The sequence below is a fragment of the Poromitra crassiceps genome (genome assembly GCF_964638095.1).
Source record: "Poromitra crassiceps genome assembly, chromosome: 4".
Lineage (NCBI taxonomy): Eukaryota > Metazoa > Chordata > Actinopteri > Beryciformes > Melamphaidae > Poromitra > Poromitra crassiceps.
The window spans coordinates 38,483,918-38,511,177 of record NC_139626.1 but is presented as its reverse complement, the minus strand read 5'-3'; the positions used below and the strand labels follow the sequence as shown (position 1 = coordinate 38,511,177).

The window sequence follows — 27,260 nt, the reverse complement described above, 5'->3', positions numbered from 1 at the left end:
CCGCTACAATAGGTGTCTCCAGAACCACATTTTGCCTTGACACACACACACACACACACACACACACACACACACACACACACACACACACACACACAAGGTGAAAACACCAGCCCAGCTGTCGCGGCTGGTAAGGAATGTGTATTGAATTGTGAGTGCACCATGTGAGTGAGCACGGCCACTAGATGAGGTGGGGGAGGGGAAGCTATAAACAGGGCTGTACCATTTTCACAACCACTAGATTAGGTGGGGGAGGGGAAACAGGGCTGTACCATTTTCACGGCCACAAGATTAGGTGGGGGAGGGGAAACAGGGCTGTACCATTTTCACGGCCACTAAATTGGGGGGGGGGGGGGGGTGACTAGAAACAGGGCTATACTATTTTCCTAATATGCAAATTCAACATATCTACTTTGCTGAAGTAAATACAATCCAAATGATTGAAATGTCATTAACATAGGGCAACTTTGCAGACTGCCAAAAATCCCAAATGTGTGACTGCTTTACACAGAAAGACACTCATAGGTTACTAAACTGTAAATACCAAGAATAAGGGAAAGGAGGGGCGGGCGCTATTGGAATTCTCCCGGTCTAGAAAAGCAACCAAAACTAGTAAAAACAAGTATTACCGTTGACATTAAGCCACACCCACATTCTAGGTCTGTGTGGTGCATGGAAAATTACTGGACTGTACCACTTCAGGCCAAGAGGGGGGTTGACAAGTTTGTGATGAGATCTGCAATTTCTTCAACTAAAGTACGTGTACAGTTTAATACCAAGGTGAATGAAATGTACTTAGGGCTATTCTACAATAATTAGGATTAAAAATAACTGCTTAAAACTAAGTAGCCTACCTGGAAAACTGGATTAAACCTGAAAGCTTTCAGATGGTGACACTTGTAATCAATATAGGCTACTAATATGGATCCTATGTCTGTTTATACATGTCTTCTCACAAACGTCTTAGCAGCCAATCATGCATTCATGTCCCCTAGGACAAAGTAATTTTAGTTCCGTGGTAGATAGAGTGCGGGAATTTAATTCCGACTCAAGTAGAAATATTATTTTGCTGTTCATTTACCTCGGTGTAAAATGTAGCCTACTTTAAAAGTAAAAAGAATGTTGTGTTGTGATTTTTAAAATGAGATTTAAATTATGATCATCGTCATAGTTAAAATTGTGTAAGGCAGCGTGCACACCAAACGTGTCTGAGCTTTGGAAATCATGTCGAGAGTGCTTCCATTGCGGATCGTTTTTGCGTGCTTTGTTTTGTTTTCCCCTGCAGTCGCATGCAGTAGGCTACAGTTCAGGACACAACGATCACACGGATGGTAGGTAGCCAGCTGGTTTCGTCTGTTTGATGTTGTTGACTGTAAACATGAAAGCCAGATTATTGGCAATTCTGGCAGCAGCAGAGGTTGAAGATCCTCCTTGGAGGAGAAGAGGTAGGAGGAGTGACAATGACGAGCAGCGCGCTTTTCCTCCAAATGTTGACCTTTTTTCAGCTTGAGATGCCCAGAGCGCTCTGCCAAAAAACACTAGACGCTAAGAGCACTTAAAGGAGGACTTACCCCCTAGATATGTATCAGAACAGTGATTTGAAAATACCTATGGAAAAAACCAAGAAATTACATATACTCTTGTCTATACTAGACTCTTTGGCTGTGTTCAAGTCAAGATTTTTTTTCGGAAATCGACGCCATTACAGTTTGCCTACTGCCTCAAAAATAATTTATTTGAGAGGGGCAATATCTTTATAAATATCAACAACTAGCCAACGCTGGTGGCCTGTTTGGAAACAGCTTTGCTCAAAATGGTTGAAAGTTATATCAATTTGGTAATTCAGTGGCAAACTAGAAATTTAATTATTTTTCTGCATGTATCTCTATGGCAGCGTGTCTAACTACGTTACGAGAGCAAAGTGACGTGGGCTCGTTACCGCAGCACACCGCACAATAGGACAAACCTCTCGCTCTGGGGTAACACAATGCGAGATTTCTCCACGTAATTCCCTCGTCTAACTAGAGATAAACCGCGCAATGAAATCCGTTTTTAATTTGCGTTTTGGGGCTTTTCGTGATTCTTGTTAAAAGCGACAGCACCTCTGATTTTTCCTCTCAGGGCGCAGGCAGTGCAGGGCAGAGCTCTTCTCCTCCTCACAGACTGTTCCCATGCAAATCCCCCCGAGGAGCACACACACACAAACACACAGAGCCAGTCGCTCTGCTCTGCTGACTTCATTTCCTGAAAAGTTGGCGTTGCTTGTACACAGTGACGATATTATATTAGCCGATATGTTTAGAGAAGCTTTGTCACGTTGTCACGTCGTAGTATAGCGTTATATTTTACATATGCGCTAAACTGCCATGAGATTTGTTTGCGGAAATGTCAGACTGTGCTCTCTCTGCTCTGGCCGAGTCCGAGAGAGCCCAGCTGCTGCTGCGCGCGCCCCCGGAGCTTGGGGCTAGTGCATGAGGTTTACAGTACGACTCTCTCCCACCTACCTGGGCTGGAGACAGTGCTTCCAACTCGGACTGATAATATAAACATCATCATTCGAGCTTATCCAGGTAAGATATTAATAAAGTAGTGACACATTCAGCGGGAAACTAACTTATAATTAAGACATGTGCCAACTTTGATGACGTTTGGTTCAGTATTTTAAGAGCAAACTTCAATAGGAATAGGCTTGGAGTTCTGAGGAGCCGAAAGGGTACAGGGGGAGTAGTGGAGTAACTATCTTGAAATCCCATAGTCTTTGGGAACACTGTGACGTCAGTGTGTTCCTAATCTCCCATTCATTTGAGAAAAAAAAAGCAGTGTTCCACCCTTAGAGGGCGCTTATGCCAGATATGCTGCTGAAAAATGATACAAATGGTAAAATGGCAACAGTTTGGTGTCAAATGTGGAAATTCTGACCAGAATTCTTCACACATCACCCCCAAAGTCATATATATTGGTTAAAAGCTGAAAAAAAGTGTTTTGGAGGTAAGTCCTCCTTTAAACACGAGGTGCGTTCCTTGAAAGAGGAGCGTGCTTAGCGCGTCCTTACCATAGAGAATGAATTGCAGAAAGGCGCTGGCAGCTCAAATAAGCGCGTTGGGTCTGCACGGCCGCTAAGTGGGCGGGCGGTCTTAGTCACGATTTTGCGGGCTGTCTGTTTGTGACATCATCAGTGATGTCATAAATCAGTTAATTGTGATGTCATCAGTGATGTCACTTGAGCAATTGTGATGTCATCAGTGATGTCACTCGAGCAATTGTGATGTCATCAGTGATGTCACTTGAGCATGTGATGTCATCAGTGATGTCATAATTACTTCCTGGCTGAGGCTATAAGTGGTGGAAGAGGCCTTGTGGCGGCGCTGTGGCAGCAGCAGGAAGGTGTTTCTGGAAGGAGAGGGTCGCGCTGGGAGCGGAAGAGGCACTATTGTGTTTACCCGGAATAGAATCGCCTCATCTGCGGAGCAACGATGGCCAACGCTCCGGGTAAACAGTCCACTAAAATAGTGTCCCGGTCGTCCGCGGCAGGCGCCGGGGCGGCCGCGGTTGGCGGCGTGCCCCCGGTGATCCCCATTGCCTCTCCGCTCATGGGCAAGAAGAAGAAGCCGTTCCTGGGCATGCCCACCCCGCTAGGCTACGTGCCTGGGCTCGGCAGAGGTGCCACTGGTTTCACCACCCGGTCTGATATCGGTCCGGCTCGTGATGCCAACGACCCAGTGGATGACCGCCACGCGCCCCCAGGGAAGAGGACGGTGGGGGACCAAATGAAAAAGAATGAAGAAGATGAGGAAGATCTGAATGATACCAACTATGATGAGTTTAATGGCTATGCAGGTAGCTTGTTCTCCAGTGGGCCCTATGAGAAAGATGACGAGGAGGCGGATGCTATATATGCTGCACTGGACAAGAGGATGGACGAGAGGCGTAAAGAAAGAAGAGAACTGAGGGAGAAGGACGAGATTGAGAAGTACCGTATGGAGCGACCAAAAATCCAGCAGCAGTTTTCAGATCTGAAGAGGAAGTTGTCGGAGGTGTCGGAGGAGGAGTGGCTGAGCATCCCTGAGGTGGGCGACGGGCGAAACAAGCGGCAGAGGAACCCCCGCCACGAGAAGCTCACCCCCGTACCGGACAGCTTCTTCGCCAAACACCTCCAGTCTGGAGACAAAAACACCACCGTCGACCCACTGCAGGGGCTGGGCGGTCTGAACACTCCTTACCCAGGAAGCATTACCCCTGGCCTGATGACGCCCGGCACAGGAGACCTGGACATGAGGAAGATCGGTCAGGCCAGGAACACGCTCATGGATATGAGGCTCAGCCAGGTGTCTGACTCGGTGAGCGGACAGACAGTGGTGGATCCTAAAGGTTACCTGACAGATCTCAACTCCATGATCCCCACACACGGGGGAGACATCAGTGACATCAAGAAGGCTCGTCTGCTGCTCAAATCAGTGAGGGAGACCAATCCCCACCACCCGCCTGCCTGGATCGCCTCGGCCAGGCTGGAGGAGGTGACGGGCAAACTGCAGGTGGCCCGAAACCTCATCATGAAGGGCACAGAGATGTGTCCTAAGAGTGAGGATGTGTGGCTGGAGGCTGCCAGGCTCCAGCCAGGCGACACAGCCAAGGCCGTGGTGGCACAGGCCGTCCGCCACCTGCCCCAGTCTGTCCGCATCTACATCAGAGCTGCCGAGCTGGAGACAGACATCAGGGCCAAGAAACGAGTGCTCAGGAAGGCTCTGGAGAACGTGTCCAAGTCGGTGCGTCTCTGGAAGACAGCCGTGGAGCTGGAGGAGCCCGAGGACGCCAGGATCATGCTTAGCAGAGCTGTGGAGTGTTGTCCTACTAGTGTGGAGCTGTGGCTGGCGCTGGCCCGGTTAGAGACGTATGAGAACGCCCGCCGCGTCCTCAACAAAGCCCGAGAGAACATCCCCACGGATCGCCACATCTGGATCACCGCCGCCAAGCTGGAGGAGGCCAACGGCAACACTCAGATGGTGGACAAGATCATTGACAGGGCTGTCAGCTCCCTCCGCGCCAACGGTGTGGAGATCAACAGAGAACAGTGGATCCAGGATGCAGAGGAGTGCGACAAGGCCGGCAGCGTGGCCACCTGCCAGGCAGTGATCAGGGCCGTGATCGGCATCGGCATCGAGGAGGAGGACTGCAAACACACCTGGATGAAGGATGCAGAGAGTTGTGTGTCCCACGGCGCTCTGGAGTGTGCCCGAGCCATCTATGCCGACGCTCTGCAGATGTTCCCCAGTAAAAAGAGCGTGTGGCTAAGAGCTGCCTACTTTGAGAAGAACCACGGCACCAGGGAGTCTCTGGAGGCGCTGCTCCAGCGGGCCGTGGCTCACTGTCCCAAGGCGGAGGTCCTGTGGCTGATGGGCGCCAAGTCCAAGTGGCTGGCCGAGGATGTGCCTGCAGCCCGGAGCATCCTCGCTCTGGCCTTCCAGGCTAACCCTAACAGTGAAGAGATTTGGCTGGCTGCTGTCAAGCTGGAGTCTGAGAATAACGAGTATGAGAGAGCCCGCCGACTGCTGGCCAAGGCCCGCAGCAGTGCCCCCACAGCCAGGGTGTTCATGAAATCTGTGAAGTTGGAGTGGGTGTTGGGCAACATCGATGCGGCCCAGGAGCTGTGCACCGAGGCCCTGAAGCACTACGAGGACTTCCCCAAGCTCTGGATGATGAGGGGTCAGATAGAGGAGCAGTGTGAGAACATGGACAAGGCCAGAGAGGCCTACAACCAAGGGCTGAAGAAGTGTCCCCACTCCATGCCCCTGTGGTTGCTGCTGTCCCGTCTAGAGGAGAGGGTGGGACTGCTGACCAGAGCCAGAGCAATCCTGGAGAAGGCACGACTCAAGAACTCCCAGGGCCCTGAGCTATGGTTGGAGTCAGTCAGGCTGGAATTCCGGGCTGGACTGAAGAACATTTCCAACACGTTGATGGCCAAAGCCCTGCAGGAGTGCTCCAGTTCAGGTATCCTGTGGGCTGAGGCGGTGTTTCTGGAGGCCAGGCCCCAGAGGAAGACCAAGAGTGTGGATGCCCTGAAGAAGTGTGAACATGACCCCCACGTCCTGCTGGCTGTAGCCAAGTTGTTCTGGAGCAAGCGTAAGATCACCAAAGCCAGAGAGTGGTTCCTGAAGACCGTGAAGATTGAGCCAGACCTGGGAGATGCGTGGGCCCTCTTCTACAAGTTTGAACTGCAGCATGGCACAGAGGAGCAGCAGGAGGAGGTGCGCAAGCACTGTGAGAACGCCGAGCCTCACCACGGAGAGCTGTGGTGCTCCGAGTCCAAACACGCCCTCAACTGGCAGAAGAAGATCGGAGAGATCCTGAGCGAGGTGGCCGGCAAGATCAAGAACACATTCTGAGACGGGGTGCCACATTTGGACTGGAAACTGGAAGACTGTGGCAGTGAGCGACGCAGCAGCCATGGTTCTGGACATACACGACCCTAGTTCTCCCATAATGTGCTAGTCTAGAGACGACAGAGAAATATACAGAACACACACACACTGTAATTTCACCTTTTATTTTTGGACTGAACCCTTACATGTTTCAAATGATCAGTTGTGCAAACATGTAGATGCTGTTAAAAAAATAACAAAATATCATTTGAAGAAGTGTCTTGTCCCCTTGGATAATGTAGAATGTTTTTTTTTTCCAATATCTGTTCAGTGAACCTTGAGTGTACATAAATGATCTTTGTCAGGACCCCTTGTGTTAAATGCATTGCCTTTTTCTATTAAACTTGCTTGAGCCGGTGTATTTAAAATGACTTTGGACGCATCCAATAAACAAAAAGAAATGTGAAAAAAAGAAAAGAAAAAAAAAGTGGTGGAAGATGGCCGCTGCTCGCGTACGATAATTTCCCTCCAAAAACCTTAATTTCGATCCTTAGGTACGATAATTCAACATCTCCCACCTGGCAACACTGAGGCTATCCCCCAATCACCCATACAAACAATCAGTCCGCTTTTTGTCATCCTTGCACAACATAGCCGCTTCATTGACCTGATACTGGTAGGTCTTTGAGCTGCAAATAAATCAATGATTCAAGTGTCTAAATGCTATCAGTCCATTTCTTTGATATGAACTGTGACTAAGATGACATGATTAGCCTATATTATTCTGTATGCTTGCTGGTACGAGTGAGTAAGGACAACTTGTCCTAAAAGCGTGGTCGCTGGACGTCTGGGCGCTGGACTGCTCGCTGCCAGCCCTCAGCAGTCATTGCCAGGGGAAGTGGGGCGTTCCAGCAGCTGTGCAGACATCATGTTTGGTTGTGGCCAATATATCAAGATTCAAGTTTGTAGTAGAGCTATACGAGGGATCAGCCGAGCAGCATTTTGGTAAACAAACCGCGTCACTGGGTGGCAACGGCAATGAAACCCTATGGAGCCCAAGTGGTGCGAGGCGTGAGTGTCTGCTCTAGCTGTTGACATTTTAAAAACTGCGACAGTTCACACAACTTTAACACGACATGCATATATTATACATCAAACTCTTATGCTAATTCTGCTCTCACTCAATGTCAAAATATAAGCGATGTGATGTAGGCTATAGTTTTTGAGATATTAACGTTTGTTTGGCACAACTCATACTATTAACTGCCGCGGGGTTCAGCATTTCTGGGTGTCAAGTGACGTCATGCTGATTCGTCCTATTGGGCAGACCTGCTGTGAACTGTGACCAGAATGATTAGTGTTCCTGCAAAATGTACCTAGTCTGTATTTAAAACAAAAAAAAATCATAAAGAAAACAAGGGGGTTGCGCACAAGCAACTGAGCAAAAACGGGTTTCACCGTTTGCGAGTCTAGCTAGATTACAATGGTGCTAGCAAGTTTGGTAGTCATGAGCCACCAGTACTGATGTAATTATTGAGCCTGAATCTGAACTTGAAGGTGTTGTTGCCAAGCAAGAAACTAGAACTTGCTAGAAACTAGGGATGGGCATCGAATTTAGAATTTTCGAATAATCGTTGTTATTATCAAGGTCGACTTTTATTATTGAAAGTCGAAATTCAAAAAAAAAAAAAAAAAGTAAGTGAGTGAGTGAAATGTTCCATTGTCTCCCCTGATTCTAAGTATAGTTGAATCGCTTGGTTTGAGCAAGTAAAACAATTTTTATAAGCATTTTAAGCAAGGTTTATGGAAAAATGAATGGCGGATGAAATCCCATGAAGAGGGAGAGGGGGTGACTTTGGCACCCCTTTGGCACTCAGACTTGAGCCTACTAAATATTTAATGAACCACTCATGATTGTCAAAACTGTTTTTTATTTTCAAAAATGTCAATGTCATGTAACATGTTCTTTACTTCAGTGGTGCAATGCTTGTTTGAGCTAAAAATCCACAGCAGAAGCTTTTTCTATTAATTAATAAAGCCTTAGACTTACATTTAAAAAAATTTTTTTTTTTTTTTTTTTTCGAATTTCGATTAAAAGTCGACTTTGGCCAGCGAATTTCGAATAGTGTTTTTGCTAGAAATGCCCATCCCTACTAGAAACTCCTCTCTGTCTCCATATGTAGGACATGTAGAGGTCTTACTTTTAAACTACTGTAGGGCAGAACATCGATCTTGCCTAACTTCACACACAGTACACACAGTACCCATTTGTATTAAGCTAGCTCTACAAATAGTTTTTGCAGTTGTATGGGCAAGAAGAAATTCTCACCAATCTGGCTGCATGTGACAGAACAAATCGACCATTGTAACAAATAATTGACACACCTATCTACAAGCAGAAAAGCATTCATCAAAAGAGTAGGTGGGGCCGCTATTGAATTGCGAGTGTACCATGTGAGCAAGGCCACTTGATGTGGTGGGGGAGGGGAAAACTAGAAACAGCCTGTACCATTTGACACTGCATGAGATGGGGGAGGGCACAGACTAGGGGAGGGGAAACAAACAGGGCTGTACCATTTTCCTAATATGCAAAGTCAAATTGGACACAAACGACATATCTCTATACTTAACGTGCCGTGAACTAAATACAATTCAAATGATTGAAATTCCATTAACAAGGGGGGCAACTCTTCTGACTGCCAACAATCCCAAATGTGGGACTGCTTTACACAGCAAGACGCTCAATAGGTTACTAAACTGTATATAAACTACTAAGAAAAAAGTGCAGGAATTTTCCACTGCAGGTCTAGAAAGCAATGTACCAAAATGGACAAACACAAACTGCTCAACCGTTGACATTAAGCCACACCCACATTCTAGTGGTGGATGGAAAATTACTGGACTGTACCACTTTAGGCCAAGAAGGGGTTTGACAAGTACAATGTGATGAGAACTGCAATTTCTTCAACTTCAAGTTGCATGCTGTAGCATACAGTATAATACCAAGGTGAATTAAATATACTTTTAAATTTAGGATACTTTACAATACTTCATATTTAAAAGTAAATACAATGCTTAAAAGTAGCCTACTTGGAAAACTGGATTAAACGCTTTCAGAGGGTGTTAATCAAAGCGACAAAGTGAATTCCCCAAATATGTCAGGGTTGACAAACCCATACATACCAACAATCCTCTTTTTGCCTCTCTGCCAGCAACACAACAGTCATCCCTGCACAACATAGCAGCTTCATTGACCTGGTAGGACAGTGGTTAACTGTGGTACGTGTACCCCTAGGGGTATGTGGTGGTACTACAGGGGGTACTTGAGAGAAAGGGGAAAATGGAAAAATGCAAGAATAAATCATGAAAATGAATGAAACATTAAAACAAATCTGCTAAGGATGACTAATTGCAACTCTTTCACCCTGTTTCTTATTTTGTAATGTTATATTCTTCAAAAGGGGGGTTATCATTCATTCATTATGCTAGTTTTCTCTTGCCGTTTTCTAAGAAAAATGTCTTCATCGGGTAAAGGGGGTACTTGGATTCAGAAATCAGGGAAAGAGGGTACTGAAGCCAAAAAAGTTTGTGGTACCAAACTGTGGTAGGTTGTTCAGTCTTTGAGCTGCAAATAAATCAAAGATTCAAGTGTCTAAATCAGGGGTGGCCAAACTTTTTTGGTTGTGAGTCGCGGGCCAAACAATATTAAGCGTGGCAGTTTTCGCGGCCAAAAAATTGGACCAGAAAACCCTTGTGCCATCAAAAATTTATATATAAAAATAAATATATGACACATAGTTTATTGATGTGCTCACCTATTACAATGGGTATTTCTGTATGTTTTCCAATTTTCTTTTCCTGTGCCAACAGGGTAAGACAGAGATAATTTAACATAACATTAGTATTAAACATTCATTCAGTATTCAAAATGTTTAAAAATAAATAGACCAGGTCAGGGTACTCAAGTATAACCCATTTTCAATGGTTTTGAAAAAACGAAATGGGGGGGAATCAGTTTTTTTGTTTTTGTTTTTCCTTTTATTTATTTATTTTTATTTTTTCCCGTTTTTGTTTCGTTTTCGTTTTTAAACATTAAAATGGAAAAACGTTTTAAAGTTTAAAAAAGTTTTAGCAAAACAAAACATTTTTTTTTTTTTTTTTTTTTTTTTTTTTTTTTTTTTTTTACAAACTTTCACGTGTTCAAAATGTACCTTGTCTGTATTTCCAAAAACCTAGTCTGTAGAGCTCAACAGTCACGTGACACCTCAGTCACGGAAGAGTACTTCCCCGTTCATATTCTGCAATGAGATTTGATTATTAGCTACAATGTCGTAACCACCCAATGTAGACTTACCACGGGTCTCCAGTGGTGAAATAATGGTATTCCAAGCCAAAATCTGTAAGAGATCATCCTTGTTTTTAAAGAGGACACGAATCATTTAATCATATGACTCAGTTCATTTGCATTTCACCTCAAACAAGACTGCTTTCAAGTCTGAAATTTACCTAGCTTTGCTAGAAAGATGAACATTTCAGCTTTTCGCCAACTAGGGCGCTGTTTGATGATTTCACTAGGTTGGCCTGGGTTTGGTTAGGGATGCTAGGGACACGTCCACCCCCAGCAGGTTTAATACTGCCCGGAGATGTTTTGGCTGGAGGTGGGAAAGCCCTCAGTGGAGACTTGTAGGCTAAAGGTGAGAATGATCCCTCTGTTCTGCAGCCTAAAGCCCCCCACACATGATCCGTGGTAAAACAGCTCTGCGCCCGCTGTACTGTTATTTTCTATGGGGATTGGTGTGGTGCCTCTCTAGGCGGCGGCAGCGCTACACTTAGTGTCGCGTACCGCTCAAATTTGCCACCTTGCGCTGCGCTCAAAGTTCAAATTCTTGAAACTTTGACCTACTTACCGCTGACCATTCTTTGCTCTACCTCGCGGTGAGAGAAGAGAAGTTCGTTTATCATGAGGCAGCTTAACTCATTCATGGCCAGTTTAGGACTGCCAATATTTAGCACAGGCCAAAGATTTTCATAATTGTTGGTCATCTTTCAAGACCCACAGTAAATTATCTATTAGCACCAAAGTGATTTGCAATACCTCAAAATGAAGATGTACGTCTCTGGGTTCACCAGGGAAAAAAAAAAGTGAGCTTTTAGCATGTTCTGTACTCTACTTATAGCCATTTATATACACCCTGTTTTCACCCAAAAGGTCTCCCTGAGAAAATAAACAGGAGAAAAGGCATTTTTTGTAAAAGGGCACAATCTCAGGCAGAACTCACTCTCAATTCTTTTATTTTGAACTGTATTGACATCAGACATGTAAATATTATTCGTTAGGACACAAATGACAAAAATATATATATATATATATATATATATATATACACATGAAGTGCTTTTTTTTTACATTCAACAATACAGTTTACTCGGTGTGAGTGTGCAGACAGACACACAGACAGACAGACAGACAGACAGACAGACAGACAGACAGACAGACAGAGAGACACACACACACACACACACACACGATCCCCCTTTTAGATTTCTAACCCCACATAGGATAAGCAATAACCACGCCCTGTGGCGCTGGGATTGGCCAGGAGCAACACTGGAGGGCACGCAGCCCAGCGATTTCATGAACCAACTGAATAGCTCTTGAGAACGGACAGCGGGCTGCTGTGACTGCCGCTTCTGCCTTGTTAGCTGTTTGTGTATTTATTTTGTTTTGTTCTGGTCTACCCGTCCTCGTCCATGTCTCCCTGTCATATCCTCCCTGCTATTTGATCGTTCCCGTTTTCCCCTCGGCTATTCAACACGTCCTCACCGCCCTCGCAAACTGATCGATCATTTCCTCATTCCTCCGATGATCAAACACATCTCTGGATTACTTTCTCCCGTTTTCTCCCGGCTGGCACAGAGGAAGGCGACTCCAGCTCGTGCAGCGCGCCGAGGGGCGTTTCAATGGCGTTTCTCCTGTCTGCACAAGGAAGCGTTACCCGTTTTCTGCTTTTCCTCTTGCTCAATTTCAAAACAACAGCTGCGGTATGTGTTTGTTCACGTGTTGTCTTAGATGCTAGGGACCTGATACTATGTCAGAGGCTGGGGAAGTGTTTGAACTACGCGCTGCAGTAATAAAAACAAAAACACGTCAAACACGTCATTGGCCCTCTGGGCTATTCCTGATAACACGTCAAAGACGTCTTTGGCCCTGAATGAGTTAACAGTCGACATGGAGGGCTTTTAGTAAAACAGTCGACAGGAGGGCTTTTAAGGCACAGGGCATCTAGCCACAGTATCTAAACCAGCTATTCTAGACCAAATAATTAATTACTCAGATATTCAAACACAATATGCACTTATTTTTTTATAGTTTTATGAAATGCTTCTGTAGCACTTATTAAGCCTGTTTGTTAGGCTACACTTCTCTCTTCTACTACACTTCTACTTTTCTCCTCTATTTTGTAATACTACGAATCTCGCGCGATACGCGCGCTCGATTCCTAGGCTCGCCCGCTCTGCAGCCTTGCATACTCGGCCGCTTCGCGGCCTCGCCTGTCCTGCAACTCGCTGAGTTGCCCCTGCAGCTCACCAAGCTGGTCCTGCAGCTCGCATTCACAGCTCGGCCGCTGTGCGGCCTTGCCCGCAACTCGGCTACTGTGTGGCCAATGAGACCAGCATCACTGATGATGTCAGATTTATGACATCACTGATGATGTCATCAGTGGGATTTATGACATCACTGATGTCACAGTGGGATCAGGGATTTATGACATCACTGATGATGTCACAGTAGGATTTATAACATCACTGATGATGTCACAGTAGGATTTATGACATCACTGATGATGTCACAGTGGGATTTATGACATCACTGATGATGTCACAGTGGGACAATCACAGTGGGACAGAGAAACAGAGCCCGAGCTCCCATTTATGTTTGGGATGCGCCCTAGTTGGCGAAAAGCTGAAATGTTAATCTTTCTAGCAAATCTATGGAAATTTCAGACTTGAAAGCAGTGTCCTGTCTTGTCTGAGGTGAAATTCAAATGAACTAGAGTCATAGATCAAATGCTTCATATCGGCTTAAAAAAAATCTATATTTTATTTTCCAGTTTTTCAGAACATGAAAAACAAACTCAGACAAAGGGAAAAGGAAAGAAGAAAAAGCATACATAGATCATCAAGTGTGAATCCAACCAAAGAAAAATTGGTGCCGAAACCCGGGAGTAGCAGCGAAAGGCCCCCGGGGATAGTCAGAGCTGGATGGAAGCCATGGGAGATATGTATCAGCGCCAACTCGAGTTCGAGAGGGCATCGAAGATAGAGTCACAACTGCGAGTGAAAAGGAGGGAGTCGGACATGGCGCAAATGCAAGTGGAGGTGGTGAGAGTGCAAATGTGAGCCAAGATGGAAGCTGAGAGGCGAGTCAATGAAGCCGACATGCGAGCCAAGGACGCTGAGAATGACAGATTGTGAACCGAGCAGAAAGCTGAGAACGACCGACTACGTGCTGCGCTCGAGAGATACGAGAGTAGCCCGGCCCATGATCTGGCCCCATCCGCCTTCCAGAACTCGAGAATGAAGGAGAATGAGTTGGAACGTGAGAGGCACGAGGCGGAGGACAGAGCGGCGAAGAGAGACAGACGAGAATCCCAACGGAAGGCTCAAGGGAAGACATGGGAACAACGTACTAAGAAACAGTCCTCCGCAGTCCTCCACATCACTACTCACAAAGGACATGTTCCCAGGCAGAGAGGCTCTGTGACAAAGCAAAGTTGGAACCCTTGTAAATACTGTGAAAGCCGCAAACACTCCATCAGCAAGTGTTTAAAGATAAAAGAACTGTCCCTCGAGCATCTTGAAGAGTGGCTACGGGCCAACAAGAGTAGCTTCCCGCTGCAGTGGACCCCAGGACACACAAATGTGTGACCTGAGGAAATTTTGCAATGTCTGTAGCCGGCGACACCTATGGGTCCTACTTGGCACCAATTCCATGAAGGGACCTATGGGTCCTACTTGGCACCAATTCCATGAAGGGACGGGTGGTAAATGATAGCATAGCAGTGACATCACCAGGCTGTGATACCCTCTTAGTGACAGACGACGTGATAGCACAAGCTACGATTCACGATCGATGATAGCACAAGCTACGATTCACGACCAGTCCACCTCGACTGTGCGCACGGCGAGATGGCAGGTCGCCTGGACCAAGCAGCGACAATGGTTTGCGGACACGGGGTGGCGGTTTGATGGCTGGGGCTCGCGATTCCGCGGCCCTTTGAGGGCTACCACAGGAACAGACCGCACGGAACCCACTATATTGCCACAAGTCTGGACCCGACGCTCCAGCACACAGGAATGATGCGTTCCCCTCTAATTATTTCAAATTTGGGGATGGCTGTTTTAGAGGTTTCGCACCAACACCAGGCCGGCCAGCTCCCGGTGGGGCCAGCTCCCGGTGGGGCCAGCTCCCGGGGAATCTGGGCCTCAGGTTCCGGCTAGGCCCCTGGCTGCTTCTGGAGAACACTTCTCTGATTACATCATCACCGCAAGATGACATCACAATGCCGTCGGTGACATCATCGAACAAGTGTCCAACCTGACAAGTGTCTTAAAGTGTGACATCACTAGCTGGGAATGAGATGAGTTATGACATCACCAGTGATGTCATATATCCAGGGTAGCATAGGCTATAAGTAGGAACAGTTCACCTTCATGTTTGAGACTTCAATGATTTCCAGGCAGGGTTCGAGTTATGGGGGGACCTATGGGGTCTTGGACCCCATAGCTAGAGTCTGGGACCCCATAGTCCAGAACACCTGTGGGACCCCCACAAATATAACTTTTTTATTTTTATTTATTATTTCCTTTTTTGTGTTCCAAATAACACATTTTTCGATGGAAGAATTATTATTATTTATGTTAACTAGATAAATAGGCTAAATAAGAAACATGTTTTCAGTTTTCCCAAAACAACCGTTTGAATTGTTGTGTGAAATAGGCTGCATTTCACCTCCAAGCCACCATGTGCCGCCCATGAGCGCGTGTTCTACTGCTACAACCGAGTTGCAGGGAGAAGAAGCCACAACATGCAACCATCACGTGATGTAAACAGCCGCCTGAGCCAACAAGATCTTATTAATCTTTAGTATAGCGTTATCATGCCACTGAAGAAAAGGCTGAAGCTGCCAACGGGGTGTACAAGCCTGGATAGCTTCGGTTTCAGAAAGAAACAAAGAACGACTTCAGACAAGGGACAACGACCTGTTAGTGCAACAGCTAGGTTGCTACTAGCTAGTAGGTAAGCTAACGTTATGGTCTGATGAGGAGAGGAGAGGAGAGGAGTCTGAGATTTTTCATTTTGTAAGTATTACGCCTACAGTTGTTTTTGTTCTAACAAGATGCTGCTACTGTATCTGCTGAAATATGCTGCTGTTTGTTGCAATTTGTTTTTCATTCACAAGTTCTTGATTACCTGTGCACAAGGGGTTTGTTCGTAAGGTTAGCCTACTCTGGTAACTGCCGGTCTGTTGTTGCTATGCAACGGTAGCGTAGGGGATGGCTGCCCCATTCATCTGTTTTCTTCTTGTTGTTGTTTTTAGATAGCGTTTCTTGCTGAGTGCAGAGAACTGCTCGGAAAGCAAATTGTATGAGCATTATGTATTTATTTTTGTAGTTTTTGATTTATAAGTGCAGAGACAGAGTTAAATAAATGTTAATTTAAGTTAAGCAATTTTGTCTCATTTGTCAAATTAAATTGTTGTATTTTATCAGATGCAAGTGTAAGACTGAATAATAACATCATACAACAGTCTAAACCGAATGTTAATTTAAAATTAGATATTCCTCTAAATCTGGCTTCAAACGGCCACAATGTGAGGAAAAAACGGCCCAATTTTTTTTCGGCGACCCCCTCCGGGGGCCGCCGATTTAGGGGGACCCCATAGCTATCTGACTATAACTCGAACCCTGTTTCCAGGACTTCCAGAACGTCCATGATTTCCATGATACCCATGGGAGCGAGGAGCGCCATGGCTCTTCTCAGGGCGGCTTATCAATATGGAGCGGACCAGACCGAAGAAGGCAGGTGGGTCCCCAATCAGGACGTACCCCCCAGCCTCACAAGGTCCACCTTAGGAGGCGCTGGTCAACACCTAGTTAGCCAGCGAGGTTATGGGAGAGAGGGGCCTCCATCACACACTTGCCAGTGTGCCTGTATCAACGCAAGCTTCAAGATCTGAGCCAGGCTCAAACTCAAACCCTGAACGTGTACCAGGGTCTGGGCCCTTCAAGCCCAGTAGTGAATCCAACCAAAGGTCCGGGCCTTTCAACCCCGCAATGACCTCTACAACACCTGGAATACGACCATATAGCACGTCTGCTAGACTAGCGCCCCTCAGTGGCAGAGAAAAAGTACTACAACATATCCAGCAACTCATACGACCAATGGCGTCATATCACTCCAATACGACCATATAGTCTGATAGACTAGCGCCCCTCAGTGGCAGAGAAAAAGTACTACGCGACTTCTGCCCAAGCAAGATGAAAAAAACGTCTTTTCTTTCCCAGGTTCAAATCCCAGGAATGAGTCCGGAAGTAGCTTGTTGGGTCTTCAGGGGAAAAGTGAATAGGGTTTTTGTTAGTTGATGTCATCATTCCTACTATGATGTCATCAATCACTGATGATGTCGCAGACGGTGATGATGTCATGATTCATAAGTGTCTCAATCATGCCTTTCGGATGGTCTCGCTGGGGATGTCATATTCGGGATCTATAAAGGTTCGGTTCTGCAGGTCCTCTGGAGTTGTCCATAAACTAATATCACGGCAACCTTCTGCAACAGTTCCCCATCTTCGAACCTTGCAGACCCAGCTATCAAGTTCCTCAGCGTTCCTACTCATCGAGACTTCAGTTTACCAAGTGTGTCCTGGCCATCAACTATCCGCACATAAACGTGTCTTACACCAAGCCTGACAGTGATGTCGGCGACCGTGAGCTGCTGGCAGTTAAGTCGGCTCTTGAGGAGTGGCGTCACTGGCTGGAGGGTTGCAAGCTCCCGTTCGTCGTGTGGACGGACCACAAGAACCTGGCCTACATCCAAGCTGCTAAAAGATTGAATTCTCGACAAGCCAGGTGGACCTTGTTTTTCGGGAGCCGTATGCGGCCCGCATAAAAAATTTTTTTTTACAGTGCACTTGAACGCAATATACCCGCTGAATAAGTGTCCAAATGTTCATGCCATTCTGGCAATACTCTTCTGTTATAGCATTTCAGTCTGGAATATGGAATATCTTTCAATAATATTTATGACTAAAAGGCTAAAAGTAATCTCATGTGTAAGAAATGACTGTTCTACATTGAAGTAGAAATTTAAATAATTAGCTTGTTGGTTTTCGAGTTTTTTTTAGCTTCAAGAGTGCATTTTTGTTCTTGTGTGACCCTCAACACAGGCTTTGAGAATCCCGGGCCACTTACTGATACTTATGCTTAAATTAACCCACTCATATTCTGGTTTATTTCAAGAAAAACATTTAGGCTAGTGGAAATTCTAATTGGCTGGTAACTTTAAAATCTAGCAGCCATATTGGCAGGTGCAAGCCCTGCAGGGAGAGCAGGTGGTGACATAGGAGTGAGTGAGGAAAAGGATCAAATATTGGTGGTTAAGACTGAATAATGACATCACAACTGTTAATTTAAAATGAGTTATTCCTCTAAACCTGGCTTCAAATGCCCCAAATTTGTCGCGCTGGCGGCGTTCAGCCCTCAGCAAAATCTGGTAGCGAGGAATTGTTTTTGTGGCCCTCTCTATCATCAAAGTTGCCCATCCATGGGTTACAGCATGACAATATTTGTTCGGCCCCCGGCAACAGTCTGGGTTTCTCATGTGGCCCCCCATGAAAAATAGTTGCCCACCCCTGGGTTAGACGAACCCTTGCCTTCATCCGCAGGCGCTTCTGGTGGCCGTCATGGAGGGGGATACTAGGGAATTTGTCGCCGCTTGCCCGGTCTGTGCCCAGAACAAGACTTCAACCAGGCCTTCGTCAGGCCTCCTTCGCCCCCTTCCTATACCTCGTCGCCCTTGGTCTCACATGGCCATGGACTTTATAACCGGACTCCCTCCATCCGACGGGAACACAGTCATCTTGACCGTCATTGACCGATTCTCTAAGTGGGCTCATTTTATCCCACTCCCTAAGCTCCCGTCCTCCAAGGAGACTGCGGACCTTTTAGTTTTACACGTGTACCGAGCACATGGCATTCCGTCTGACATTGTGTCCGATCGGGGACCCCAGTTCATTTCTCAGGTTTGGAAGGCCTTCTGTTTGGCTCTTGGTACGACTGTCAGCCTCTCCTCGGGTTATCACCCGCAGACTAATGGCCAAGCCGAGAGGGTCAACCAAGAGTTGGAGACCATGCTGCGTTGCACCACAGCTGCTGACCCCTCCCACTGGAGTTCGCAGTTGCCGTGGGTTGAGTACGCCCACAACACGCACCCCAACGCCTCCTCCGGCATGTCTCCCTTTGAGTGTTGCTTCGGTTTTCAGCCCCCCTTGTTTCCCTCCCAGGAGGAGGAGGTTGCGGTGCCTTCCATGCAGGCACATTTGCGCCGCTGTCGTCGCACGTGGAAGAGGGCTCGCGCAGAGCTTTTACGTTCCTCTGCCAGGACGCAAGTCCAGGCAAACCGCCGCCGCACACCAGCCCCAGCCTATGCGCCGGGTCAGAGGGTGTGGCTCTCGTCTCGGAACGTTCCCTTGAGGGTCGAGTCCAGGAAGCTTGCACCCCGTTTTATCGGACCTTTTGCTATTGAGCGGGTTGTGAACCCTGCGGCTGTCCGCTTGGTTCTGCCTGCTTCTCTCCGTTGGTACTGTTAGATGATGTCATCATTCCTACTATGATGTCATGATTCATAAGTGTCTCAATCATGCCTTTCGGATGGTCTCGCTGGTGATGTCATAACACAAGGTGATGTCATATTCGGGATCTATAAAGGTTCGGTTCTGCAGGTCCTCTGGAGTTGTCCATAAACTAATATCAGGGCAACCTTCTGCAACAGTTCCCCATCTTCGAACCTTGCAGACCCAGCTATCAAGTTCCTCAGCGTTCCTACTCATCGAGACCAGTTTACCAAGTGTGTCTTGGCCATCAACTATCCGCGCATAAATCAACATGTCTTACACCAAGCCTGACAGTTTTAGAATGGGGATTTCACTTAAATGCATAAAACAAGGTCTGTGGTTAACAAACATTAATAGGAGTGGTAATTTCTGTTCAGCATTCATTCCTGTGGTGCTCTATTTCACTAATGCAGTGATGAGCGTAGGGCCCAGCATTCTCCACCAATCACAGACGACCATACAGCGACTTCACCAATCAAAGACATCGATATTACATTGAATCAAATTGTGGGTAGTGTACAGTAGTACTTCTCCATGACATTGAATAAAAAATGTTAAAGCAAGAAGGAAAGGGGCTGGTCTCCATCAGAGACCTGTACATTGATGGTCAATTTGCATCCTTTGATCTTCTGAAGGGGAAATTTGAGTTGCCCAAAACACATTTTTACAGATACCTGCAAAGTAGAGATTATGTTCAATCCAACATTTGTGGCTTTGAAGTTACTAGCGCCGAAAGCAGGGGGACATGGGGACATTTTGTCCCCCTAAAAATTTGGTCCCCCTAATTTTTTTTTCTTTTTTTTTCCCCACAAAATCTGAGGGGCAGACCCGGGGATCAAGTTACAGAGAGCCCACTTTACACTGTTTACACAGCCTGTGACGCTTGTTAAAGCCGTGATCGTTGTGAGATTATTACACCTGAGAGACAGACAGACCTGGACTCTGTACTGCACTCACTAATGCACTTTAGGATGACTTGAATGTGTTGTCATTGGCTGCTGCTATAATGGTATAGTATACGGTTAGTTTTATTTTATTTTTGTGTTGCGAAGACAAGTTTTGCACTGTGTTTCAAAGTGATAATAATAATAATAATAATAATAATAATAATGCTAATAAGTTCAGTGTTTCTGCCTGTGTTGCTGTCTGTTGTAGTGTAATTGTAAAACGACCTAAAGGGAGAGCAGGTCACCAATTGAGTGAGAAAAGGAGAGCCATACCTCTAAATATGGCAAAAAATCACCCAATTGTCCAAAAAAACTTTTTGGCCGGCGCGGGCAAGACTCCGTTCCCCCCCCCCCCCCCCCCAAAAAAAAACTCCTCCTAATTGCAAACTCGTTCCGGCGCCACTGTTTGAAGTTCTCCCACAAATCTTCACAAACGTCAATCACTTTTATGACTTTTGAAACGTGAATGTGTTTTTTTTAACGCGATTTTCAGAAAACGCTTCTATATCTCTGGCTAGGCTACTACGAACATAGGCTACAGCTTGTTCAGTAAAGGGCTAAAACCGCCACTGAGTGACTTAAACTATATTACGTTAACCATTATGAGTCACGCTGCTTTCAACGTTATATATCGTTTGAAATCCATTTCCCGGTTCATTCACTAATATGCACAGAAATACGGCTATCTATGATAACGTTAGCCATTGAGCTAATAGTCTAATGACGGGGGCTCAGAAACACTATGTCGCTCAACAATCTGCTAATCTGATTGGCCAGAAATGCTGGAATGGATTTGGGGTGAGTTTTCTTCACTCCTACGATATAATATATACACAGTCTTGAACTCTTTAGATAAGGATTTTTCTAAACATGATTGAGAAAAATGAAATGGGTACTCTACCGCAGTGGTTCCCAACCTTTTCCAAATCAGGGCCCACTCAAAACTTTTCGGGCCCACCCCCGACCCTATAAAAAAATCCAGAGGCCAAATAATGCGTTCTCAGAGCACTTATTTTCCACAGCCACTTTCACAGCATCTAGAACATGTTGCAGCATTTTTAGTGTTAGTTTTCAAGGAGCTGTCCATCAGAAAGGGCTTTTCAAAATTGTTTAATGGAAAAAAACTGTGTAATGACTTGGCAGCTCACCAGAGGGCCACAGCCCACAGGCTGGGAATCGCTGCTCTACCGGAACCCAAAGTGATGTCACGATGACGTGACTGTTGAGCTCTATACCCCAGGAATGTGCACAAGCAACTGTGCAGGAAATGGTTTTCACCATTGTGTGAGTCTAGATTACAATGGTGCTAGCAAGTTTGGTTGTCACAATTGATTCGCTGGTTAAGGCGGAAAAACAAAATGTTCTTAGCAATTGAGCAGGAAACGGATTTCAGCATTGAAATCAGCGTGACTTGTACATGGTGGTCACATATCTGCCAACATTGGTCTGTGAAAAAGAGATTTTCTGGGGTAGCTCTCAGCGAATGGTCTACCCTCAACATCCCCCGCCCCCCTACCCCTACACCACAAATTAATAGAATAAATACAAGGATGTAAAGTAGGCATTGTGAGAGTGTCAGTGAGTGAGAACGCCTTCAAAAAGAAGAACAGGAATGATAAAAGTGCACTCAGAGTGCAGACCACCGCTAAGGCCAATACTCCAGTCTGCCAATAGTCCAGTCTGAGTTGGATCGCAACCAGAATCTCCCAGCCACTCCCCCTACCCACACCTTAACCTCAACTCTCTCCGACCTTCCTATCCCTAGCCACAGCCGCTTTTCCTTACCTCCGCCCCTTTCCTGACCACACCACCCAGATACACCTAGCCACTCCTCCTACCCACCCTTACAACTCAGACTCTCTATGACCTTATCCCTAGCTATGGCCCCTTTTCCCTAGCCCTGCCACTTTCCTGACCACACCCCCTCCCACCACCCAGACACACCTAGACACTCCCCCTACCCACCCCTCAAACGCTGACTCTTTACAACCTTCCTATCCCTAGCTACGGCCCCTTTTCATTAGCCCTGTGCCTTTCCTGAACAGGGCCCCTCCCACCACCCAGATGCACCTAGCCACTCCCCCTACCCACCCCTTGAAGCCCGACTCTCTACGACCTTTCTATCTCTAGCTACGGCCCCTTTTCCCTAGTCCTGCCCCCTTTCCTGACCACACCCCCTCACACCACCCACATACACCTAGCCACTCCTCCTACCCACCCTTAAAACTCTGACTCTCTATGACCTTATCCCTAGCTATGGCCCTTTTTCCCTAGCCCTTCCACTTTCCTGACCACACCCCCTCTCACCACCCAAACGCTGACCTTTATGACCTTCCTATCCCTAGCTACGGCCCCTTTTCACTAGCCCTGCCCCTGCCCCTATCCTGAACACGGCCCCTCCCACCACCCAGATGCACAGATGCACCTAGCCATTCCCCCTACCTACCCCTCAAACCCTGACTCTATGACCTTCCTATCCCTAGCTACAGACCCTTTTCCCTAGCCCTGCCCCCTTCCCTGATGACGCCCCCTCCCACCACCCAGATACACCTAGCCACTCCCCCTACCCACCCCTCGAATCCCAACTCTCTACTACCTTCCTATCCCTAGTTATACAGACCCTTTTCCCTACCACCGCCCCCTCCCATGCCCTGCCCTGGATTGGATCTGCGCCAAAATTTAATGGGTTCTTCCTAGGCCCATGCTACACCCTTCCACCAAGTTTTGTGACAATCAGCCCAGTAGTTTTTCCGTAATCCTGCTACTAACAAACAGACAAACGGGGCCGAAAACATAACCTCCTTGGCGGAGGTATATTATGCAGGACTAACAGTCTGCAGAGGCAAGTGAGACAGGAGATGTCAAAGCTTGCAAAACACATGGTGTTTGCTGATGTGGCTAGCGGTTAGAAACGGGAAGATCTCATACAAAGTGGACTGAAATTTTATAAAGTATTTTAAAAAGTATTTCTTCTTCTTGGGACCTGTTTCATGCATTTTCAGTGGCAAAGTGAGCGGAGCACATTGACTGTATACATGCGGTCCTCACCCGAGAGCTTGCGCTGGGTTGCCAGGTCCCACGACACATTATACAGTCTCTGGACATATTACAGAAACTGTGAAACACCCATTTGAGTTGTTGTATCACTATGAAATCAGGAGACTAGCGTGAGAAATTACCAATCTGGAGCACAGCGGGAGAAAGGGTTAAAAATAGGGAGACTCCCCCGTAAATCTGGAGTGGTCAGCTATAGTGTGTCAGTTACTCAGTGGTGTTTTGAGAAATTGTTATGTGATGTGAAAAGGTAGTTCTAAGCCACAACTAGTCAAGTCAAGTCAACTTTATGTATAGAGCACATTTACAACGACACAGGCCGATCAAAGTGCTTTACAAGTAAAAACAGAGCATAAAGCAGGTACAAATGCACTAATCAGAGAGCAAGGTGCAGTACAAAGTGCAGTAAAACAAGTAATAAAAATGGGTAGAAGTTGAAAGACAAAAAATGGATAAATGCACAGCCGGGGATTTGCTAGGAACTTCAGTAGGCTAGAGGTGGGCGGGTGAAAGATGATATACCGTAATCGCAATTTTGTTGAAAAACGTTTAGCCCTAGTGGATACAATGGAAAATATAATCTTCATTGACTTCCTTATGTGATATTTTGCCCTCTTATAGTCATCTTGCACTAGCCTGGGTAAAACCAGCCTTCAATGTGACGTCACAGGCTATGCCTGTAGCGTAAGTCTTTGTGACTGATAGAACATAGAGGTCACATGGAGGCTAGGTTTACCCAGGCTAATCTTGGACAGTCTCTGTTGCATCTCGTATTTGGAATGCTTTGTGACTGAAGAGATAGGAAGAACATCTGGCCACTAGATGAGATGGGGGAGGGGGGGATGTACCATTTGACACTACTTGAGGTGGGGGAGGGGAAACTAGAAACAGGCTGTACCATTTTCACAGCCACTAGAGATGAGGTGGGGGAGGGGAAACTAGAAACAGGCTGTACCATTTTCATGGCCATTGGCCACTTGAGATGAGGTGGGGGAGGGGAAACTAGAAACAGGCAGTACAATCTTCAGGGCAACTAGATGGGGGGGGGGGGGGGGGGGGGGACTAGGAACAGGGCTATACCATTTTCAGGGCAACTAGAGATGAGGTGAGGGAGGGGAAACTAGAAACATGCTGTACCATTTTCACAGCCACTAGAGATGAGGTGGGGGAGGGGAAACTAGAAACAAGCTGTACCATTTTCATGGCCACTAGAGATGAGGTGGGGGAGGGGAAACTAGAAACAGGCTGTACAATATTCAGGGCAACTAGAGATGGGGGGGGGACTAGAAACAGGGCTATACCATTTTCAGGGCAACTAGATGAGGGGGGGGGGACTAGAAACAGGGCTGTACCATTTTCCTAACTAAATACAATCCAAATTATTGAAATTCCATTAACATTAACAACTCTGCATACTCTCACAAATCCCAAATGTGTGACTGCATTACACAGCAATACACTCAATAGGTTACTAAACTGTATATAAACTACTAAGAAAAAAGTGTAGGAATTATCCACTGCAGGTCTAGAAAGCAACCAAAATGGACAAACTGCTCAACCGTTGACATTAAGCCACACCCACATTCTAGGGCTGTGGTGCATGGAAAATTACTGGACTGTACCACTTTAGGCCAAGAGGGGGGGTTGACAATACAATGTGATGAGAACTGCAATTTATTCAACTTCAAGTTGCATGCTGTACAGTTTAATACCAAGGTGAATGAAATGTACGCTTCAATTTAGGCCTACTTTACAATAATTAGTATTACAAATAAATAACGAGGCTAATAAAAGTCCCCGGAAAACGCAGAATTAACACTGAAAGCTTTCAGAGGGTGTTAAAGTGACACAGTGAATAGGCTATCATTCCCAACACTCATATGTCAGGGTTGACAAACTCATACCAAAAATCTGTCTCTGTTTTGCCTCTCCCAGACAGTCATCCTTGCACAACATAGCTGCTGCTTCATTGACCTGGTAGGTAGATTGTTCAGCCTTTGAGCTGCAAATAAATCAAAGATCCAATATTGTCTAAATGCTATCATTCCAGTCCTTTGATATGAACTGTGACTAAATGACGTGATTAGCCTGCCCTATATGATTGCTGGCACTGGAGTAAGGACAACATGTCCTAAAAACGTCGTCGCTGGGCGCTCTGGTCGCTGGCTGCTCGCTCTCAGTCCTCAGCAGTCACTGCCAGGGGGCGGGGCGTCCAAGCAGCGCTGCAGGCAGGCGAGAGCACCCGAGTGCAATCAGATGAGGCGTCAGCAAGGAGCAAGCTGAACACTCCCAACCAGCCAGCACACACTCACTGCTCTTTTTCTTCTTCTACAAAAACTTAAAAGGCGCCACCCACACTCACTGCTCAAATGACCCATCACTGTTGCTTATTTTTATTTTAATGTAGGCATTACAGGTGGTATTTATGGAAAATAAGCAGTGACATCTTGGAATCTTGGAAAAGAGTTTCACTGTGGGTGTGTGATGCACCTGGGGAGTAAGTAACTGTGGCGCCTCGCTCCAAATCTGTGCACGCCTCAGTCCCACGAGAGTCCCGTGGCTCGCACAGTCGGGTAGGCAGAGCAAGTTGGACTACTTTTCTAACCAACATACAATGGACCAAGCCAGTTGCTGGTCGAAACTGCACAGGATTTGCTCATCTCAAACGAGCTAATCAGTTTCAGTTGTGGCCAATGAGTCATGTTTTTTGTAGTCGAGCTATTCGGCAGGTCTGCCATGAACTGTGACAAGCAGGGATGTATTACTGAACGAGCCTACCGGGCCCAGGGGCCCAAGAGCTCAGGTGGCCATAGAGCCTCTTCGCAGGGCCACCATGTATCCTGCCCGGGCCTGGGACCAAATGATTCCTTAGGGGCCCAAACCTTTATTTTTGACAAAAATGTCCCATAAATGTATGGACACTTAGAGCGTTATTGTGCTTTTAGCTTTAATTGAGTGTACCTGTGCTATAAAGCCTGTGTTATTGAGATACAGGTGAATTTATTTCTTGTTATTGTGCTGTTGGATTTGAGTGTTCAGGTGGCTGTGCGGTAAATCACATTGAGATGCAGGTGAATTTGTGTCTTAGTTATTATTTCTGACCGTATGTGTATGTGTGCTGTGAGGGGGGGCCCTTTTATGGGTCCAGGCCCAGGGTCCCCTCATGTCCTAATCCGCCTATGGTGACAAGCATGATTAAATAAACAGACTTCCACATCTTTCTGCAAAATGGTACCTAGTCTCTATTTCCAAAAACACTAACTAAACACTAAAAAACTAGTACATACTTGGATTCAAAGCCGACGAAAGAGGTGAACTGAAAAACACAGACGAGGCAACGTGTAAACACACCGCAGGAAAAAGTCATAGCAAAGGGTGCTCCACTCTCTTCTTCTTCTTATTTCGTGTTTATTGTCGATTCGCAAACCAGCTTAGAGATTACTGCCAGCAACCACCAACACCAACAACTGGAGTTGCTACACTCTCATTATGTCAAGATGTTCCCCTCGGGAGCGGCTGCTGAGTCAAGTGCAACACCTAGTGGTGAAATTTTGTGTATATTCAAGATTCAAGATTATTTTTATTCGTCCCAAGGGAAATTTGTCTTGGACATACAGACTGCCACATACAGTACAACAATGCCATAACAGTGCCGACATGTGCACACATACAATTAAAGTGCAGACATTAATCACTTACAAGTACAAACACTTATGACCTGAGTTGAGGAGATTGACTGATAGTGGGATGAAAGAGTTTTTATATTGAGGTATCTTTTCTTGTTCTTGGTTAGGACTCTGTAACGCCTGCCAGATGGAAGCAGTATATTCTGAATACAAGACATGAGAGGAGTCAGCAATGATTTTTCTAGCTTGTCTAATTACAGTTTTCTCAAACAGTATTTGAAGGGTGGAGTGCTCTCACCCCCATCACTTTCATTGCACCAGTCTATTTATTTGTGATTTCAGCTTAACCGATAAAGTTGCCAAACCAAGCAGAAATTCCA

At 46.2% G+C, this 27,260-nt stretch overlaps 1 protein-coding gene across 1 annotated transcript; it reads left to right on the top strand.

Annotated features, from left to right (window-relative positions):
• Positions 1-3,575: 3,575 nt before the first annotated feature.
• LOC310775183 (pre-mRNA-processing factor 6) lies at positions 3,576-6,380 on the top strand (the record flags this gene model as incomplete). The annotated part of the gene is made up of 1 exon (XM_083635282.1): positions 3,576-6,380. Exon 1 carries the CDS (start codon positions 3,591-3,593, stop codon positions 6,378-6,380), a length of 2,790 nt encoding a protein of 929 aa, XP_083491408.1. The 5' UTR covers positions 3,576-3,590.
• Positions 6,381-27,260: the final 20,880 nt, after the last annotated feature.